Source organism: Pseudophryne corroboree, chromosome 9, assembly GCF_028390025.1.
Source record: "Pseudophryne corroboree isolate aPseCor3 chromosome 9, aPseCor3.hap2, whole genome shotgun sequence".
Lineage (NCBI taxonomy): Eukaryota > Metazoa > Chordata > Amphibia > Anura > Myobatrachidae > Pseudophryne > Pseudophryne corroboree.
In genome coordinates this window covers 101341922-101363397 of record NC_086452.1, presented here as the reverse complement: position 1 = coordinate 101363397, position 21476 = coordinate 101341922, and the positions used below count along the sequence as shown (strand labels likewise).

The 21476-nt window shown below is 47.3% G+C and overlaps 1 protein-coding gene across 5 annotated transcripts in view; it reads left to right on the top strand.

Annotated features, from left to right (window-relative positions):
* The window catches only part of COP1 (COP1 E3 ubiquitin ligase), a 581242-nt gene that overhangs the window by 152905 nt on the left and 406861 nt on the right, over positions 1-21476 (top strand). For all 5 annotated transcript variants that reach the window (XR_010186699.1, XM_063939703.1, XM_063939702.1 and 2 more), the window contains one exon: positions 4417-4476. Coding sequence is in view for 4 of the 5 variants with exons in the window: in XM_063939703.1 (XP_063795773.1) it covers positions 4417-4476 (60 nt within the window). In the remaining variant the exon portion in view is untranslated. The remainder of the gene's footprint in view (positions 1-4416; positions 4477-21476) is intronic.

The window sequence follows — 21476 nt, the reverse complement described above, 5'->3', positions numbered from 1 at the left end:
TGGATATTTGAACAAGTTTCATATACTGTAGCAGCCAGTTAGCTTATAGTTATCATTCAGCAAGTATGTTCTATAAAATGATAGGCTCTTGTTGGTTTCTCTGGGCCACTACCCTGCTCTTTATTAACCCCCAAGGTGTTTTACTCCATCACTATTCTTTATGTGCAGTATTGTGAATGTCTGAGTGAAGCTATGTAGGAATGAGAAAGTTAGGTGGAACCGTTATTGTTTTGTTATAGGAGGCGATTCAATTGTTTCTGAGAATTCGCTCCCATCTAAAGTGGCTGGGAGGGAATTCAGTTTTTTGCACGGGGCTAGTCGCAACTGCAGTATTTTCACGCATGAAGTCACGGAATTAGCTGCGTCAAAGTTTTTTTCCCTTGATAAGTGCCAGGTGTGCTGTAGTTAAGGTGCACTTGGCACTAGCGCCCAGCCCTAATTTACTCAGATTTCTGCTCGGGGCTGGTCACCCAACACAGTTGTTGTAGCCTATTGAATGATCTGTTTGATTCAGTTGTGCTTAGCTGCAACCAGTATTGGAATAAGTGAAACTACAATGCAGGTTCTGTTCAGTGACGTGCGGTGAGGGCAGTGACTGGGGAGGCACTAGCCGATTGCTGCGGCAATTTCCTCCCCCCCATCCCCATTAAATAACAAAACATAGGGTTCCCCTTATTTTAGCAAAACCAGCACTAGGCTGAACCAGCCAGTGGGGGATAATGCCATAGCAGGGGCGACACTCGGTATGGGGTCCCCCTGTCATAGCATTAAACACCCCCCCTTTACCCCAAACCAGTCAGCCCAGGGTTGGAATTCTTCAGAAAGTGGGGACCCCAAAAATTTAAATGGGGTTCCCCCTCCTGAGCAACAACCAGCGCTATGCCCCGCACCCCTGGTGGCGGTGGGTGCAGGGTTCATGATATGCTAATATTGTTCTTTACAGTCGGCCTACAGATCCCAGTAATCCTGCCCCAGCATGCCGGCACTTGGAGACCCACAAGTGCCAGCATGCTCGGACAGAAAATATTAAAATAAAAACACACCTAATGTTTAAATAGTTTATTAAGCAGCACCTTCACTTGGGGGCGGCGGCCTTTCAGCTCTTTTTCATGGCCGCCGCCTCCCCAGGGCATCCGGCGTCTGCTGTCTTCGGGAGCTCTTGCCTGCTCCTTCCCGGCTGAACGCCGCTACCTCTCAGCTGGCTTATATAAGCCAGTTGAGGGGGCGATTACACTGTGAGCCGTGATTGGCTCATGGGGGCCATCTTGAATTTCAAAAATGATGGCGAGGTGTCATTTATGAAATGAGAAGCCGCCTCTCCGCTGCCGAACTCTGCAGAATGGCTGGCAGGGACTGCATTTGTGTCCACTGGCCAGTGGATCCAGTGGATCTGCTGGTCCAATCATATCTGCAAGACTGACAGGGACGTGCATTCATGTGGGCTGAATGCAGGCCTCTGTCATTGAGGCACCTGTACTGGTGTCGCTTCCCTTTGTTTTTTCAATGGGCTTTTACAGCCCATGGCTTGGCCCCACCCCATGCCTGCCCCCCCGCATCCCGAATTTTAGTTTTAGCAGCGGGAGGCATTTCTACCGCTGCCTCCCACCCCAATATGCATCATTTTCACAGGGGAAATGATTAGAATAATAAAAGAAGATATTAATCAGAATCTGTGTTTATAAGTATCTTTTTTGTATTATTGTAATAATTATAACAGGGGAGAGGCACTGCCTCCCCTGACTGCACGTCCCTGGTTCTGTTACGTGTCACAAGGTGGAATTCATTCCGGCTTGATGTGCAGTTTAACGCCGCTGTTTTGCTTGGCTGCATGCGTATTGGTCACTTACGTTAGTGCCACATCGGCAAAGAGGTACAAGAAAAAAGTTGCAATGCCAACAGGATGTGATGTTCTGTTCCAGAATTGCACACCCAACAGACGCAGGGCAGATTCTATGTCCTGCAGATAGGATGGATGGCAGGATGAGTACGCCAAATTTCAAGGCATTCATTACCATTTTCATAAACCCGGTTTGTTGATCATGCGACTCATTAAAAATTGTGTAACGCCCACAAAGCCTGGTTTCATTGTCAGGAGTTGCTGCAGGCACATAACCAAATGTTCTGCAAAACACGCACAAAAACTATTTCAGTAGCGATTAAAATTTATTTAATTCAGGTTTCCCCATCCATGCCTTTTATCATCATTTTGGCATTATTCCTACATTTTTAATTAGAGTTAATCATTCTGGCATATGATTTTAATTAACTGTAGCCTTACTGTCACTTGGATAGTTTGTTGCCATGTTAAACAGTATAATTAGTCTCAGTAAACTTCTAGGTCTGGTCTTTCCAGGACAAAAAAGATAATGTTTTCAGGAAACAACCCTCCTGCGGGGTCAACTCCGGTCTTTCTTTCTGACAACTGGACCATTCTTACATGCTGTGCAATAGTCTCAATATGTGTAATAATGCAACATAAAACATGTTCTGCTGGCACCTAACAGTGTTATATGTAATGTACATAGAAGTTTCTGTAGTTACATTATTTAGGAGCTGGTCTTGCTTGTGTTTACCCCTCTATTAGAGTACTGCTGCCCTGCCTGTTAAGTACTATTGAGGCAAAAGCAGATTAATTGCAAAAGTAACAGTTCTTAAGAGTGCACCTGTCTCATATACACAGTGCCACTTTTATGGAATGAGTTCATAACTATTGAGATTGTTACTTTTTAAGGAACCAGTGATGCTACTTAGGCACCAAGCGAATCGCTTATACCCCTTTTCCACTAGCGAAATTTACCCGTGTTTTTGCACGGGGGTCGCATCAACACAGGTTTTTAGTAAGTGGAAACGTCTCAACACGGGTTGAGTGACCCTGGAATCCTACCCGGGTAGCTACTTGGGTTGAACACGGTAATGACCCGGGTAATTGTGCAGTGGAAATGGTCATAACCCATGTTTCAGAACCGAAACAAGTGACATCAATAGCTTTTACAGAGCTTACCGAGGTTAAGTGGAAACAGATCCGACCCGGGAATAACCAGTGTCGAAGTGCAGTGGAAACGGCGGGGCCGACACGGGCTGTAGCCGTGTTAAACATACCGGATCGGACCCGGTACTCAGGTGGAAAAGGGATATTAGTTGCATTGCTGTGCCAGTTCCTGTCATTAATTGTGTCTTCACTGTGTGCATGGACAGGTGCAAAAAGTTCAAGGTAGCCCGAGCTTTGTCTAAGCCATGGAATCTGTACCTTTTCTCCACTGCACTTTATATTGCCGTTTTCCTGGTGTATTTGTAACTGCTGCAGCATGTGTTTCTGCATGGAGGTTGGTGACCCAAATTTTGCTACATTTCTTGATTTTGTTCATTTAACACTTCAAATTTGAAAGTCTTTTTGAGGACTTCTAGGGGCCTGTTCAATTATCGTTGGTGTCTGAATATATGCACATCACCGAGAATTATGGTACCACAGCATCTCACATTTAACTGCGCCATTCAATTAGAAGTGATGGCCGTAAAGTGAAAGAGAAATGTTTGGAATGGCCACCACCATCACACTTCCCCCTGCATCTCATGACCAATATTACCAAGAATTGAAATCCCCTCTAAGGAGGCCATTCAATTAGCGTCGTGGAGATTTAGCTCCCGGGTTAAGTGCCTGGGCTATTCAATTGCTTGTGCGGTAAGCCCGTGACTATCCATTTCTGCTCACACCCACCTGAGGGTTTAAGCAGAAATCCATGTTAACTAGTTCCTCGGGTCTTGTTGTGGGCTTATCGCATGCATTAATGCGTCTGGCACTTAACCCATGAGATGCAGTTTACTGCAACAAAGTGCATTTCCCGGGTTAAGTGCCTGGTGCGATGCAGTCAAATAAATAGCTCTGGCCACTTCAACTGGAATCTATATCCCTGCCATGCTAATTGAATTGCCCCCTAAGATTCTATTTCATGCTTTCTACCATCAGTACCACCTTCAGATGTGTGTGTTAAAGCTGTATATGGGCTTGAGAATTCGGAATCATAGTATTTTAGTCTCGTACACACAGATGCTACACTTTTCTGTGGAACGCTTAGTAGACTGTGCAATCAGGCTTCACTTTGAATAAAGGTGATTGAACTCCATGACGAGCCTGTGGAGAGCTTCACACAAATATTCTTACTTGTTGTTCCTCATTAAGATTTTATGATTCCTACTTGAAATAGCAGATCTGATAAATGTACAGAAGGCGCATGTATATGTTCTGTATATCTAACTGATACTTTAGATTTCAGTGTTGGACTGTAACCACATCACTTATGTTTGGTTAGTAACTAATCTTTAAGGTTGTTTTTAGTGACTGGGGCAGATGGGATTGTGTTAATGATTACTGCAGTTTTGCCTTATATTTATTTCAACTGTTTGCATACTTTCTTCCAGCCCTATCTGTTTTGATATGATTGAGGAAGCCTACATGACGAAATGTGGACACAGCTTTTGGTAAGGAGACTTCTAAAAATATTTTTTTCTTTTTTCTTTTCTTGTGGTACTTATAACCTACTGTGTTGAGTCTTTTGCTGTTTTTGATTTGTTGCCAACAGTTGATTACAATTTAAAGGGATTATGTACAGAGTCATGTGCACATTTCATAAGGTGCTATAGGCAACCATACAACCAAAGCCTGACATAAATGTGACTCGAGCATAATTTTGACATTTCCTGTTCACTTGTCATCTAAGCATAACCCTAACCACTGCCTTTACCTCACATGCAGCCTCATAAGCCCTAAAATCGGGTGTTGACATCAGGATTATGTCAGCATTCGGAATGTCGACTGATTGCATGCTGTTTAAGGGTTATATTGAATAATACCTTTGTAAGAATAAAATAAAATAAAATCCTTCCCTTACCTCTACGACTATTTTGCATGCAAAAATATATAACTAAAAACCACAATGATGTATAGTAAAAAGATGATCATAACACATCTAATATAACCATTCAATGCTCTGCTCGTTATAGTAGCTTATCTAACCTTCTAAGTGCACATAAAATACAGCTGAATACAATTATTATACAATGTTTCACTTTAATGCTACAAGCTGTAACGGCTACAAACTGATGTTCAGTCCCTTTCTTTCACTCAGGCTGAAACTGTATCCTTTCCTTAATAGATTGGTAATAAGGCAGTTATTGAAAAAGCACTTGATCAAAAGGGAATTAGTATTGTAGAAACTTGCTTTCAAGAGTTCATCTCACATGCAAATTTTCAGTAGCCTTTTGTCCCCCTTTGATTTAACGCTGGTTTGTTAGTCAGCAGCAATAGATTAGTCACTTATGCATGCATGCTTTTAGACTACTTAACTCAAAGCAGCAGAGTTATTAAAATCTCACAGCGGATATTTTAAACATGGCCATGTTATGATTACCACTACTCCTCCTAGGTTCCGTTTTGTAGTCCTCCCGGCCCTGGTGCCAAATAACCTTTTAAGGCGAGCCTTATCCGGAGATCATTCAAATTTTCTTCCCAGCACTGGAGACATCTGACTGAGGAAGCCGCCGATGTATGTAGGCAGTGAAACGCGTCTCTGTACCTGACCTGCCCGTGACAAATCCACTATTTACTTGCCTCCAGTGCTGGGAAGAAAATATGAATGATCTCCGGATAGGGCTCGCCTTAAAAGGTTATTTGGCACCAGGGCCGGGAGGACTACAAAACGGAACCCAGGAGGAGTAGTGGTAATCATAGCATGGCCATGTTTAAAATATCCGCTGTGAGATTTTAATAACTCTGCTTCTTTGAGTTAAGTAGTCTAAAAGCATGCATGCATAAGTGACTAATCTATTGCTGCTGACTAACAAACCAGCGTTAAATCAAAGGGGGACAAAAGGCTACTGAAAATTTGCATGTGAGATGAACTCTTGAAAGCAAGTTTCTACAATACTAATTCCCTTTTGATCAAGTGCTTTTTCAATAACTGCCTTATTACCAATCTATTAAGGAAAGGATACACTTTCAGCCTGAGTGAAAGAAAGGGACTGAACATCAGTTTGTAGCCGTTACAGCTTGTAGCATTAAAGTGAAACATTGTGTAATAATTGTATTCAGCTGTATTTTATGTGCACTAAGAAGGTTAGATAAGCTACTATAACGAGCAGAGCATTGAATGGTTATATTAGATGTGTTATGATCATCTTTTTACTATACATCATTGTGGTTTTTAGTTATATATTTTTGCATGCAAACTAGTCGTAGAGGTAAGGGAAGGATTTTATTTTATTCTTACAAAGGTATTAACAGAAAAATAAAAATAGAACAAAATAAATAAATACATTTATTATTATAATAAGAAATTTGCAAGCGCTGTCTGTATTTTTTCTTTTTGTTTTTTTTCTATTGCGGGTAGGGGGTTGAGAAGTCCCCCTACTTACAGTGAGCTGCATGTAGATTTGGGACATATACACTTAATTCAACTTAAATTAAATAAACTCAAATATTTTAGCGCCAGGGGGGCTACTTTATTGTAGGTGTTTTTGTTTTGTATATTGAATAAGAGTCGGCTCCATCCTGACATGCATTTGTTGGAATGGATCCGACAACCCCTGTTCAATAGAGTGGTCAAATTCGACTGTCGGATTTGAGCCTAATCCGACTGTCGGATTTGTCCGGTGTCCGTGCGGCTGTCAGCAGCTCCCCGTGTGTGAGCACACAGGGAGCTGCTGGAGCTGCACATCACGGCCTCCCAGTGCCACGCTGCAGGGAGAGAGTGCCTGGCCGGGGGACGGCCGTCAAGGTACCTGCCAGCCCCGTTCCCTGTAGCCCGTCGTACCGCTCCCCGTCTCCTCACCTCATTCCGACTTTTTTTAAAGTCGGATTGAGATTGTCAGAAAGGGGGCCAAAACCTGTCTGATTTGGTCCCGTTTCCGACAGAAGCACACGGATCGGCGGCTGTTCTGCCGATCCACGTGTTTTCCGACAAGTCGGAAATTCCCGACTTGTCAGAAAAAAAAACCGCCCATCTTGAAGGGTTCGAAACCCCTTCCGACCGAAATCTGTCAAAAGCTGCTGTCTTTCCGACAAGACAGCAGCTTCCGACAGCTATTGATTACACCCCTAAGGGTTTAATAATTCAGGATAATGTTAATTTGCAAATAATACCCATGTCCTATAGTTAATTGCTTGTTAGATAAATTCTCACCGGCTCTCGTATTGCCAGTAGTGTGCACTCCTCTGTCTTGCGCGTCACAAGCCCAGCATGGTCATGTTTGAAGTTAGAGTATTGAGAATACTGTATTTGGTTCAGATTGTTTTATTGGGCATATCCTGCAATGGTCACAGATGTAGTGAGAAGACATACGCATAGCACACTGAAATGTACAGTAGTTCTAGAATGTTTATCTAGAAAACAGACATAGAATGTGGTAACATTTGAATAATCCATCTGCCAGGAGTAGATTAAATCTAGGAGCAGGCAGTATCTTTTAAGGAGCCAGGGAAAGGTGTGCTTCCATTGTTATCTGTAGGAATGACTCCTAAATGTTGGTGCCATGGTTGGCTGTCTGCCCTGTTGGTTTTGTCCTGCCTATTTAGAGACCGTTTGCGAATTTAGGTGAGTACAATTCATAAAGGTGGGCAAACGGTAACCTCACTGGCAAATTAGTGCCACATAACATCTGTGGCAGTATTTCAAACATACTTGATAACCAGGCATGAGGCAAAGCCAGGCTAGTGTGATCACTAGCATTAACTGCAGAATTCATATTTCCTTTTCCTAGCGGAGTAGAGGCATAAAAGGGAAACAACCCTGGAAGGTTTATAATGTGACGACTCCTTCTGTTTGGTGTCTATGAGGATTTTCTGGAGCTGTCCTACGACTTAAACTGACAACATAGGAGGGAGTATCTTGTTGCCGTGGCTGACCTCACTACAGGGTAATGCTCAATGGTGACCAGGAGGAAAGCGCTCATGTTCTCCCTTACCAGGCCCTGCTTGTGCTCTTTTCCTAATCCTGAGCTCACTTGCCAACACAATGCAGTGTGTGGCACCAGCTTTTCTGCTAGAGTAGGATGCAATGCCGCTTAGGATGCATATTGCACTACTAACTGACTGTACACAAGCAAAAGGCATGTTCACACAATAGTAGCAGTCTGTGTGGCCCTACGGACCCAGCTAGCATTACTTAAGAATTGTTCAGTGGACCAGTGGTGCACATCTTAAGCAATCTGTAACACAGTTGGAAGGAGGTGTGTCCAGCAGGCTCAACCTCATTTTCAATGTCCAGATAATCAATGTGCAAATCGTAAACCTCCAGAGCAAAAAAAACAACTGCAAACTTTCTGAAATGAGGGCACTTAAAGGGGCAAATTCAATTGTGGCCAGATTTTTTAAAAAAACCTGTGGCAGGTGGGTTTTCCCGTGACCATGGGTTGTTTCTTAATCATTTAAAGGTGAGAAAATGAGCAATCGCTTTGTCGGTTTTTTTTTTTTTCTCACTGCTTTTTTTCATCTGGACTTGCTCTGGAACCCCTGTGACACCAGTGACTAAGCAATTGAAAGTTTCCAATTAGCCTAATTAGTACTTAATTACTCACCTTCTGAAGTGGTGCCTTCTTCTCTGGAACCCAATGGGTTGGTCTTCTGCAGCAGTGGTGTGTGTATATGTGTGTAAGACCCCTGCGACCCCTTCTTAGGCGTGTTACACCGTGTGTGTGTGACAAATACACCCCTCACTATGCATGTCCGAAAGCAGGGAGAACTGCATCTCCCAGTAGCCACCTCCCCTCCCCGCATCCTTCTCTGCAGTGGAAAGATGGAGGGGGGATGACCGGCAGGCGCGGTCATCTTGTGGTTGCCCCCACTTAACCTCGCGGTCTACCGCAGACCGCAAAGTTCCCACCATTGGATATAATGGAGCTCCTATGCGCTACAATGTATCTCCAGTGCGCCGCCTGACTGGCTGTGCGCGCCTGAACTGTCAATCAGGAGAGTGCCATGACGTGGCGCTCCCTGATTGGCTGAAGGGACCCTCTTTGACAGCAGTCACGGGGGGCCCGCCAGTCGGAAAAAGGGGTCCCATCTGTAAACATGGGACCCCTTTCAGTGCGTGGTTCGTGTTTTTCTCTAACGTCCTAGTGGATGCTGGGGACTCCGAAAGGACCATGGGGAATAGCGGCTCCGCAGGAGACTGGGCACAAAGTAAAAGCTTTAGGACTAGCTGGTGTGCACTGGCTCCTCCCCCTATGACCCTCCTCCAAGCCTCAGTTAAGATTTTGTGCCCGAACGAGAAGGGTGCAATCTAGGTGGCATTCCTGAGCTGCTTAGAGTAAAAGTTTTAAATAGGTTTTTTATTTTCAGTGAGACCTGCTGGCAACAGGCTCACTGCATCGAGGGACTAAGGGGAGAAGAAGCGAACTCACCTGCGTGCAGAGTGGATTGGGCTTCTTAGGCTACTGGACATTAGCTCCAGAGGGACGATCACAGGCCCAGCCATGGATGGGTCCCGGAGCCGCGCCGCCGGCCCCCTTACAGATGCTGAAGCAAGAAGAGGTCCATAAATCGGCGGCAGAAGACTTTCCTGTCTTCATAAGGTAGCACACAGCACTGCAGCTGTGCGCCATTGCTCTCAGCACACTTCACACTTCGGTCACTGAGGGTGCAGGGTGCAGGGCGCTGGGGGGGGGGCGCCCTGGGAAGCAATGAATTTACCTTATTTGGCAAAAAATACATCACATATAGCTCCTGGGCTATATGGATGTATTTAACCCCTGCCAGTTTTCCAGAAAAAAGCGGGAGAAGAGCCCGCCGTGAAGGGGGCGGGGCCTATCTCCTCAGCACACAGCGCCATTTTTCCCACACAGCTCCGCTGGTAGGAAGGCTCCCAGAATCTCCCCTGCATCCTGTAACTACAGAAACAGGGTAAAAAAGAGAGGGGGCACTTATATGGCAAAATAACAGATATAAGCAGCTATAAGGGATAGAAACTTATTGTAAGGTTGTCCCTATACATATATAGCGCTCTGGTGTGTGCTGGCAAACTCTCCCTCTGTCTCCCCAAGGGGCTAAGTGGGTCCTGTCCTCTATCAGAGCATTCCCTGTGTGTGTGCTGGGTGTCGGTACGTGTGTGTCGACATGTATGAGGAGGAAAATGATGTGGAGGCGGAGCAATTGCCTATAATGGTGATGTCACCCCCTAGGGAGTCGACACCTGAATGGATGGCCGTAATTAAGGAATTACGTGACAGTGTCGGCACGTTACAGAAAACTGCTGACGACATGAGACAGCCGGCAGCTCAGTTAGTGCCTGTCCAGGCGTCTCCAACACCGTCAGGGGCTATTAAACGCCCGTTACCTCAGTGGGTCGACACGGACCCAGACACAGACACTGACTCCAGTGTCGACGGTGAAGAAACAAACGTATTTTCCAGTAGGGCCACACGTTACATGATCACGGCAATGAAGGAGGTTTTGCACATCTCTGATACTGCAAGTACCACAAAAAGGGGTATTATGTGGGGTGTGAAAAAACTACCCGTAGTTTTTCCTGAATCAGATGAATTGAATGAAGTGTGTGATGAAGCGTGGGTTACCCCCGACAAAAAACTGCTAATTTCTAAAAAATTATTGGCACTATATCCCTTCCCACCAGAGGTTAGGGCTCGTTGGGAAACACCCCCTAGGGTGGATAAGGCGCTCACACGCTTATCAAAACAAGTGGCGTTACCGTCTCCAGAAACGGCCGCCCTTAAGGAGCCAGCAGATAGGAGGCTGGAAAATATCCTTAAAAGTATATACACTCATACTGGTGTTATACTGCGACCAGCAATCGCCTCAGCCTGGATGTGCAGTGCTGGGGTGGCTTGGTCGGATTCCCTGACTGAAAATATTGATACCCTGGACAGGGACAATATATTATTGACTATAGAGCATTTAAAGGATGCATTCCTATATATGCGAGATGCACAGAGAGACATTTGCACTCTGGCATCAAGAGTAAGTGCGATGTCCATTTCTGCCAGAAGAGGATTATGGACGCGACAGTGGTCAGGGGATGCGGATTCCAAACGGCATATGGAAGTATTGCCGTATAAAGGGGAGGAGTTATTTGGGGGCGGTCTATCGGACCTGGTGGCCACGGCAACGGCTGGGAAATCCACCTTTTTACCCCAAGTCACCTCGCAGCAGAAAAAGATACCGTCTTTTCAGGCTCAGTCCTTTCGTCCCCATAAGGGCAAGCGGGCAAAAGGCCACTCATATCTGCCCCGGGGCAGAGGAAGGGGAAAAAGACTGCAACAGACAGCTTCTTCCCACGAACAGAAGCCCTCCCCCGCTTCTGCCAAGTCCTCAGCATGACGCTGGGGCCTTACAAGCGGACTCAGGCACGGTGGGGGCCCGTCTCAAGAATTTCAGCGCGCAGTGGGCTCACTCGCAAGTGGACCCCTGGATCCTGCAGGTAGTATCTCAGGGGTACAAATTGGAATTCGAGACGTCTCCCCCTCGCCGGTTCCTGAAGTCTGCTTTACCAACGTCTACCCCCGACAGGGAGGCGGTATTGGAAGCCATTCACAAGCTGTATTCCCAGCAAGTGATGATCAAGGTACCCCTCCTACAACAGGGAAAGGGGTATTACTCCACGCTGTTTGTGGTACCGAAGCCGGACGGCTCGGTGAGACCCATTTTAAATCTGAAAGCCTTGAACACTTACATAAAAAGGTTCAAGTTCAAGATGGAGTCACTCAGAGCAATGATAGCGAACCTGGAAGAAGGGGACTACTTGGTGTCTCTGGACATCAAGGATGCTTACCTCCATGTCCCAATTTGCCCTTCTCACCAAGGGTACCTCAGGTTTGTGGTACAGAACTGTCACTATCAGTTTCAGACGCTGCCGTTTGGATTGTCCACGGCACCCCGGGTCTTTACCAAGGTAATGGCCGAAATGATGATTCTTCTTCGAAGAAAAGGCGTCTTAATTATCCCTTACTTGGACGATCTCCTGATAAGGGCACGGTCCAGAGAACAGTTAGAGGTCGGAGTAGCACTATCTCAAATAGTACTACGACAGCACGGATGGATTCTAAATATTCCAAAATCGCAGCTGATTCCGACGACACGTCTGCTGTTCCTAGGGATGATTCTGGACACAGTACAGAAAAAGGTGTTTCTCCCGGAAGAGAAAGCCAGGGAGTTATCCGACCTAGTCAGGAAACTCCTAAGACCAGGCCAGGTGTCAGTGCATCAGTGCACAAGGGTCCTGGGAAAGATGGTGGCTTCTTACGAAGCGATTCCATTCGGCAGATTCCACGCAAGAACTTTTCAGTTGGATCTGCTAGACAAATGGTCCGGATCGCATCTTCAAATGCATCAGCGGATAACCCTGTCTCCAAGGACAAGGGTGTCTCTCCTGTGGTGGTTACAGAGTGCTCATCTCCTAGAGGGCCGCAGATTCGGCATTCAGGATTGGGTCCTGGTGACCACGGATGCCAGCCTGAGAGGCTGGGAAGCAGTCACACAGGGAAAAAATTTCCAGGGCTTGTGGTCAAGCATGGAAACGTCACTTCACATAAATATCCTGGAACTAAGGGCCATTTACAATGCCCTAAGTCAGGCAAGGCCTCTGCTTCAGGGTCAGCCAGTATTGATCCAGTCGGACAACATCACGGCAGTCGCCCACGTAAACAGACAGGGCGGCACAAGAAGCAGGAGGGCAATGACGGAAGTGGCAAGGATTCTTCGCTGGGCGGAAAATCATGTGATAGCACTGTCAGCAGTGTTCATTCCGGGAGTGGACAACTGGGAAGCAGACTTCCTCAGCAGACACGATCTTCACCCGGGGGAGTGGGGACTTCACCCAGAAGTCTTCCACATGATTGTAAACCGTTGGGAAAAACCAAAGGTGGACATGATGGCGTCTCGCCTCAACAAAAAACTGGACAGATATTGCTCCAGGTCAAGGGACCCTCAGGCAATAGCTGTGGACGCTCTGGTAACACCGTGGGTGTACCGGTCAGTGTATGTGTTCCCTCCTCTTCCTCTCATACCAAAAGTACTGAGAATCATAAGAAGGAGAGGAGTAAAGACTATACTCGTGGCTCCGGATTGGCCAAGAAGGACTTGGTACCCGGAAATTCAAGAGATGCTCTCGGAAGACCCGTGGCCTCTACCTCTAAGACAGGACCTGCTCCAGCAGGGACCATGTCTGTTCCAAGACTTACCGCGGCTGCGTTTGACTGCATGGCGGTTGAACGCCGGATCCTGAAGGAAAAAGGCATTCCGGATGAAGTCATCCCTACCCTGATCAAAGCCAGGAAGGATGTAACCGTACAACATTATCACCGTATTTGGCGTAAATATGTTGCGTGGTGCGAGGCCAGGAAGGCCCCTACGGAGGAATTTCAACTGGGTCGATTCCTGCATTTCCTGCAAACAGGATTGTCTATGGGCCTCAAATTAGGGCCCATTAAGGTTCAAATTTCGGCCCTGTCGATATTCTTCCAAAAAGAACTAGCTTCTGTTCCTGAAGTTCAGACGTTTGTCAAGGGAGTACTGCATATACAGCCTCCTTTTGTGCCTCCAGTGGCACCTTGGGATCTCAATGTAGTGTTGGGATTCCTAAAATCACATTGGTTTGAACCACTCACCACTGTGGACTTGAAATATCTCACATGGAAAGTGGTAATGCTGTTAGCCCTGGCTTCAGCCAGGCGTGTATCAGAATTGGCGGCTTTATCCTATAAAAGCCCTTACCTAATTTTTCATACGGACAGGGCAGAATTGAGGACTCGTCCTCAATTTCTCCCTAAGGTGGTTTCAGCATTTCACTTAAACCAACCTATTGTGGTGCCTGCGGCTACTAGGGACTTGGAGGATTCCAAGTTGCTGGACGTAGTCAGGGCCCTGAAAATATATGTTTCCAGGACTGCTGGAGTCAGAAAATCTGACTCGCTGTTTATCCTGTATGCACCCAACAAGCTGGGTGCTCCTGCTTCTAAGCAGACGATTGCTCGTTGGATTTGTAGTACAATTCAGCTTGCACATTCTGTGGCAGGCCTGCCACAGCCAAAATCTGTAAAAGCCCATTCCACACGGAAAGTGGGCTCATCTTGGGCGGCTGCCCGAGGGGTCTCGGCTTTACAACTTTGCCGAGCAGCTACTTGGTCAGGGGCAAACACGTTTGCTAAATTCTACAAATTTGATACCCTGGCTGAGGAGGACCTGGAGTTCTCTCATTCGGTGCTGCAGAGTCATCCGCACTCTCCCGCCCGTTTGGGAGCTTTGGTATAATCCCCATGGTCCTTTCGGAGTCCCCAGCATCCACTAGGACGTTAGAGAAAATAAGAATTTACTTACCGATAATTCTATTTCTCATAGTCCGTAGTGGATGCTGGGCGCCCATCCCAAGTGCGGATTGTCTGCATTACTTGTACATAGTTATTGTTACAAAAATCGAGTTATTGTTGTTGTGAGCCATCTTTTCAGAGGCTCCTTCTGTTATCATGCTGTTAACTGGGTTCAGATCACAAGTTGTACGGTGTGATTGGTGTGGCTGGTAATGAGTCTTACCCGGGATTCAAAATCCTTCCTTATTGTGTACGCTCGTCCGGGCACAGTATCCTAACTGAGGCTTGGAGGAGGGTCATAGGGGGAGGAGCCAGTGCACACCAGCTAGTCCTAAAGCTTTTACTTTGTGCCCAGTCTCCTGCGGAGCCGCTATTCCCCATGGTCCTTTCGGAGTCCCCAGCATCCACTGCGGACTATGAGAAATAGAATTATCGGTAAGTAAATTCTTATTTTCGTTTTTTTATTTTGCCAAGTACGTGGATTACAAACAGAAGAGGACCGATCTACACTGGATTGTTGTGAGTATAATTTTATTTACAGGTACCCCTGGATTCTACTGGAGAAGAGGACCGACTGCTTCGTGTCAACATAGGTAAGTATGTTGGTGTGCATGTATGTAATAAAGTTGTACTATCACGGTGTCTGTGTATTGTTTTTATTTGGGTATTTTTTTTGTAGTAGAACAACAGGTACCAGCGGGCCCGTTTTTCCCCTGCATGCTGGTACTTGTGCTTCTCCAAGTACTAGCTTGCGGGGGAGGCTTGCTGGGACTTGTAGTTCTGCTATAAAAAAACAATATTCTTTTTTTGTCACAAAAGGCTATCGGCCCCCCATCCGCTGCCCTTGGATGGGAGGGACAGCCTCTGGCTTCACCCCTGGCCCTTGGGTGGCTGGAGGGGGGGGGGGCCTTGATTTAAGGGGTCCCCACTCCTCCAGGACACCCCGGCCAGGGGTGACTAGTCGGGGATTTAATGCCACGGCCGCAGGGACCTATATAAAAGTGTCCCCCGGCTGTGGCATTATATCTCTGACTAGTGGAGCCCGCTGCTGGTGTTAAAAATACGGGGAACCCCTACGTCTTTTGTCCCCCATATTTTTTGTACCAGGATTAGGCGCAGAGCCCGGTGCTGGTTGTTAAAATATGGGGGAACCCCTGTCAATTTTTCCCCCGTATTTCTCTGACGTCCTAGTGGATGCTGGGAACTCCGTAAGGACCATGGGGAATAGACGGGCTCCGCAGGAGACTGGGCACTCTAAAAGAAAGATTAGGTACTATCTGGTGTGCACTGGCTCCTCCCTCTATGCCCCTCCTCCAGACCTCGGTTAGATTTCTGTGCCCGGCCGAGCTGGATGCACACTAGGGGCTCTCCTGAGCTCCTAGAAAGAAAGTATATGTTAGGTTTTTTATTTTACAGTGAGACCTGCTGGCAACAGGCTCACTGCAACGAGGGACTAAGGGGAGAAGAAGCGAACCTACCTGCTTGCAGCTAGCTTGGGCTTCTTAGGCTACTGGACACCATTAGCTCCAGAGGGATCGACCGCAGGACCCGTCCTTGGTGTTCGTTCCCGGAGCCGCGCCGCCGTCCCCCTTACAGAGCCAGAAGCATAAAGATGGTCCGGAAAATCGGCGGCAGAAGACATCAGTCTTCACCAAGGTAGCGCACAGCACTGCAGCTGTGCGCCATTGCTCCTCATACACACTTCACACTCCGGTCACTGAGGGTGCAGGGCGCTGGGGTGGGGGGGCGCCCTGAGCAGCAATAAAAACACCTTGGCTGGCAAAATAATCACAATATATAGCCCCAGAGGCTATATATGTGATTATTACCTCTGCCAGAATCCATAAAAAAGCGGGAGAAAAGTCCACGAAAAAGGGGAGGAGCTATCTCCCTCGGCACACTGGCGCCATTTTCTCTTCACAGTGTAGCTGGAAGACAGCTCCCCAGGCTCTCCCCTGTAGTTTTCAGGCTCAAAGGGTTAAAAAGAGAGGGGGGGCACTAAATTTAGGCGCAATATTGTTTATACAAGCAGCTATTGGGGAAAATTCACTCAGTGATAGTGTTTATCCCTACATTTTCTCTATCGTCCTAAGTGGATGCTGGGGTTCCTGAAAGGACCATGGGGAATAGCGGCTCCGCAGGAGACAGGGCACAAAAAAGTAAAGCTTTACTAGGTCAGGTGGTGTGCACTGGCTCCTCCCCCCATGACCCTCCTCCAGACTCCTGTTAGATTTTGTGCCCGAACGAGAAGGGTGCAATCTAGGTGGCTCTCCTAAAGAGCTGCTTAGAGAAAGTTTAGTTTAGGTTTTTTTCTTTACAGTGAGTCCTGCTGGCAACAGGATCACTGCAACGTGGGACTTAGGGGGAAAGTAGTAAACTCACCTGCATGCAGAGTGGATTTGCTGCTTGGCTACTGGACACCATTAGCTCCAGAGGGATCGAACACAGGCCCAGCCGTGGAGTCCGGTCCCGGAGCCGCGCCGCCGACCCCCTTGCAGATGCTGAAGCGTGAAGAGGTCCGGAAACCGGCGGCTGAAGACTCCTCAGTCTTCATAAGGTAGCGCACAGCACTGCAGCTGTGCGCCATTTTCCTCTCAGCACACTTCACTGGGCAGTCACTGAGGGTGCAGAGCGCTGGGGGGGGGCGCTCTGAGAGGCAAATATAAACCTTATACAAGGCTAAAAATACCTCACATATAGCCCATAGGGGCTATATGGAGATATTTAACCCCTGCCTGACTGGAAAAATAGCGGGAGAAGAACCCGCCGAAAAAGGGGCGGGGCCTATCTCCTCAGCACACGGCGCCATTTTCTGTCACAGCTCCGCTGGTCAGAACGGCTCCCAGGTCTCTCCCCTGCACTGCACTACAGAAACAGGGTAAAACAGAGAGGGGGGGCACATTAATGGCTATATATATATATATTAAAGCAGCTATAAGGGAGCACTTAATATAAGGATATCCCTTGTATATATAGCGCTTTGTGGTGTGTGCTGGCAGACTCTCCCTCTGTCTCCCCAAAAGGGCTAGTGGGTCCTGTCTTCATTAGAGCATTCCCTGTGAGTTTGCGGTGTGTGTCAGTACGTGGTGTCGACATGTATGAGGACGATATTGGTGTGGAGGCGGAGCAATTGCCAAATATGCAGATGTCACCCCCCAGGGGGTCGACACCAGAATGGATGCCTTTATTTGTGGAATTACGTGATGGTTTATCTTCCCTTAAACAGTCAGTTGAGGACATGAGGCGGCCGGACAATCAATTAATGCCTGTCCAGGCGCCTCAAACACCGTCAGGGGCTGTAAAACGCCCTTTGCCTCAGTCGGTCGACACAGACCCAGACACGGGCACTGATTCCAGTGACGACGGTAGAAATTCAAACGTATTTTCCAGTAGGGCCACACGTTATATGATTTTGGCAATGAAGGAGACGTTACATTTAGCTGATACTACAGATACCGTAAAACAGGGTATTATGTATGGTGTGAAAAAACTACAAACAGTTTTTCCTGAATCAGAAGAATTAAATGACGTGTGTGATGAAGCGTGGGTTGCTCCTGATAAAAAGTTGATAATTTCAAAAAAGTTATTGGCATTATACCCTTTCCCGCCAGAGGTTAGGGCGCGCTGGGAAACACCCCCTAAGGTGGACAAGGCGCTCACACGCTTATCCAAACAAGTGGCGTTACCCTCTCCTGAGACGGCCGCACTTAAGGATCCATCAGATAGAAAGATGGAAGTTATTCAAAAGAATATATACACACATGCAGGTGTTATACTACGACCAGCTATAGCAACTGCCTGGATGTGCAGTGCTGGAGTAGTTTGGTCAGAATCCCTGATTGAAAATATTGATACCCTAGATAGGGACAATGTTTTACTGTCGTTAGAACAAATAAAGGATGCATTTATCTATATGCGTGATGCACAGAGGGATATTTGCACACTGGCATCTCGGGTGAGTGCTATGTCCATTTCAGCCAGAAGAGCCTTATGGACACGACAGTGGACAGGCGATGCGGATTCAAAACGTCACATGGAGGTTTTGCCGTATAAAGGGGAGGAGTTATTTGGAGTTGGTCTATCAGACTTGGTGGCCACGGCTACTGCCGGGAAATCCACTTTTTTACCTCAAGTCACTCCCCAACAGAGAAAGGCACCGACCTTTCAACCGCAGCCTTTTCGCTCCTACAAAAATAAGAGAGCAAAGGGCTTGTCGTACCTGCCACGAGGCAGAGGAAGAGGGAAGAGACACCAACAGGCAGCTCCTTCCCAGGAACAGAAGCCCTCCCCGGCTCCTGCAAAAACCTCAGCATGACGCTGGGGCCTCTCAAGCGGACTCGGGGACAGTGGGGGGCCGTCTCAAAAATTACAGCGCGCAGTGGGCTCACTCGCAGGTAGACCCCTGGATCCTGCAGATAATATCTCAGGGGTACAGGTTGGAATTAGAGACGGATCCTCCTCATCGTTTCCTGAAGTCTGCCTTACCAACCGTCTCTTCCGAAAGGGAGAGGGTGTTGGAAGCCATTCACAAGCTGTACGCTCAGCAGGTGATAGTCAAAGTACCCCTATTACAACAAGGAAAGGGGTATTATTCCACTCTATTTGTGGTACCGAAGCCGGATGGCTCGGTAAGGCCTATTCTAAATCTGAAGTCCTTGAACCTCTACATAAAAAAGTTCAAGTTCAAGATGGAGTCACTCAGAGCAGTGATAGCGAACCTGGAAGAAGGGGACTTTATGGTATCCTTGGACATCAAGGATGCGTATCTACACGTTCCGATTTACCCCGCACACCAGGGGTACCTCAGGTTCATTGTTCAAAACTGTCACTATCAGTTTCAGACGCTGCCGTTCGGATTGTCCACGGCGCCTCGGGTCTTTACCAAGGTAATGGCCGAGATGATGATTCTTCTTCGAAGAAAAGGCGTATTAGTTATCCCATACTTGGACGATCTCCTAATAAGGGCAAGGTCCAGAGAACAGCTGGAGACAGCTTTAGCACTATCTCAAGAGGTGCTAAGACAACACGGGTGGATTCTGAATATTCCAAAATCCCATTTAATCCCGACAACTCGTCTGCTGTTCCTAGGAATGATTCTGGACACGGTTCAGAAAAAGGTTTTCCTTCCAGAGGAAAAAGCCAAGGAGTTATCCGATCTGGTCAGGAACCTCCTAAAACCAGGAAAAGTGTCAGTACATCAATGCACAAGAGTCCTGGGAAAAATGGTGGCTTCTTACGAAGCAATTCCATTCGGCAGATTCCATGCAAGAATATTCCAAAGGGATCTGTTGGACAAATGGTCAGGGTCGCATCTGCAGATGCACCTGCGAATAACCCTGTCACCAAAGACAAGGGTGTCACTTCTGTGGTGGTTGCAGAAGGCTCACCTATTAGAAGGCCGCAGATTCGGCATTCAGGATTGGATCCTGGTGACCACGGACGCCAGCCTGAGAGGCTGGGGAGCAGTCACACAAGGAAGAAACTTCCAGGGAGTATGGACGAGTCTGGAAAAGTCTCTTCACATAAACATTCTGGAACTAAGAGCAATCTACAATGCTCTAAGCCAGGCGGAACTTCTCCTGCAAGGAAAGCCGGTGTTGATTCAGTCGGACAACATCACGGCGGTCGCCCATGTAAACAGGCAGGGCGGCACAAGAAGCAGGAGTGCAATGGCAGAAGCTGCCAAGATTCTTCGCTGGGCGGAGAATCACGTGATAGCACTGTCAGCAGTGTTCATCCCGGGCGTGGACAACTGGGAAGCAGACTTCCTCAGCAGACACGATCTTCATCCGGGAGAGTGGGGTCTACATCCAGAAGTCTTCAACATGTTAATAGACCGTTGGGAAAGACCAATTGTAGACATGATGGCGTCTCGCCTCAACAAGAAACTGGACAAATATTGCGCCAGGTCAAGAGATCCACAGGCAATAGCTGTGGACGCACTGGTAACTCCTTGGGTGTACCAGTCAGTGTATGTGTTTCCTCCTCTGCCGCTCATACCAAAGGTATTGAAGATCATACGGCAAAGAAGAGTAAGAACAATACTAGTGGTTCCGGATTGGCCGAGAAGGACTTGGTATCCGGAACTTCAAGAGATGCTCACGGACGAACCGTGGCCTCTACCTCTGAGAAGGGACCTGCTACAGCAGGGTCCCTGTCTTTTTCAAGACTTACCGCGGCTGCGTTTGACGGCATGGCGGTTGAACGCCAGATCCTAAAAGGGAAAGGCATTCCAGAAGAAGTCATTCCTACCTTGATTAAGGCACGGAAGGAAGTCACCGTGAAACATTATCACCGCATTTGGCGAAAATATGTAGCGTGGTGCGAGGATCGGAGGGTTCCGACGGAGGAATTCCAACTGGGTCGTTTCCTACATTTCCTGCAATCAGGATTATCTATGGGTCTCAAATTGGGATCCATTAAGGTTCAAATTTCGGCCCTGTCAATATTCTTCCAAAAAGAATTGGCCTCTGTCCCTGAGGTCCAGACTTTTGTCAAGGGAGTACTGCATATACAGCCTCCTGTGGTGCCTCCGGTGGCACCGTGGGATCTAAATGTAGTTTTAGATTTCCTCAAATCCCATTGGTTTGAACCATTGAAAAAGGTGGATTTGAAATATCTCACATTGAAAGTGACTATGTTACTAGCCCTGGCCTCTGCCAGGAGAGTATCTGAATTGGCGGCTTTATCTTATAAAAGTCCTTATCTAATCTTCCATTCGGATAGGGCAGAACTGCGGACTCGTCCGCATTTTCTCCCTAAAGTGGTATCAGCATTTCATCTGAACCAACCTATTGTGGTGCCTGCGGCCACTAGCGACTTGGAGGACTCCAAGTTGTTGGACGTTGTCAGAGCCTTAAAAATATACATTGCAAGGACGGCTGGAGTCAGAAAATCTGACTCGCTGTTTATATTGTATGCACCCAACAAGTTGGGCGCACCTGCTTCTAAGCAGTCGATTGCTCGTTGGATTTGTAACACAATTCAACTTGCACATTCTGTGGCAGGCCTGCCACAGCCTAAAACTGTAAAAGCCCACTCCACAAGGAAGGTGGGCTCATCTTGGGCGGCTGCCCGAGGGGTCTCGGCATTACAACTCTGCCGAGCAGCTACGTGGTCGGGGGAGAACACGTTTGTAAAATTTTACAAATTTGATACCCTGGCAA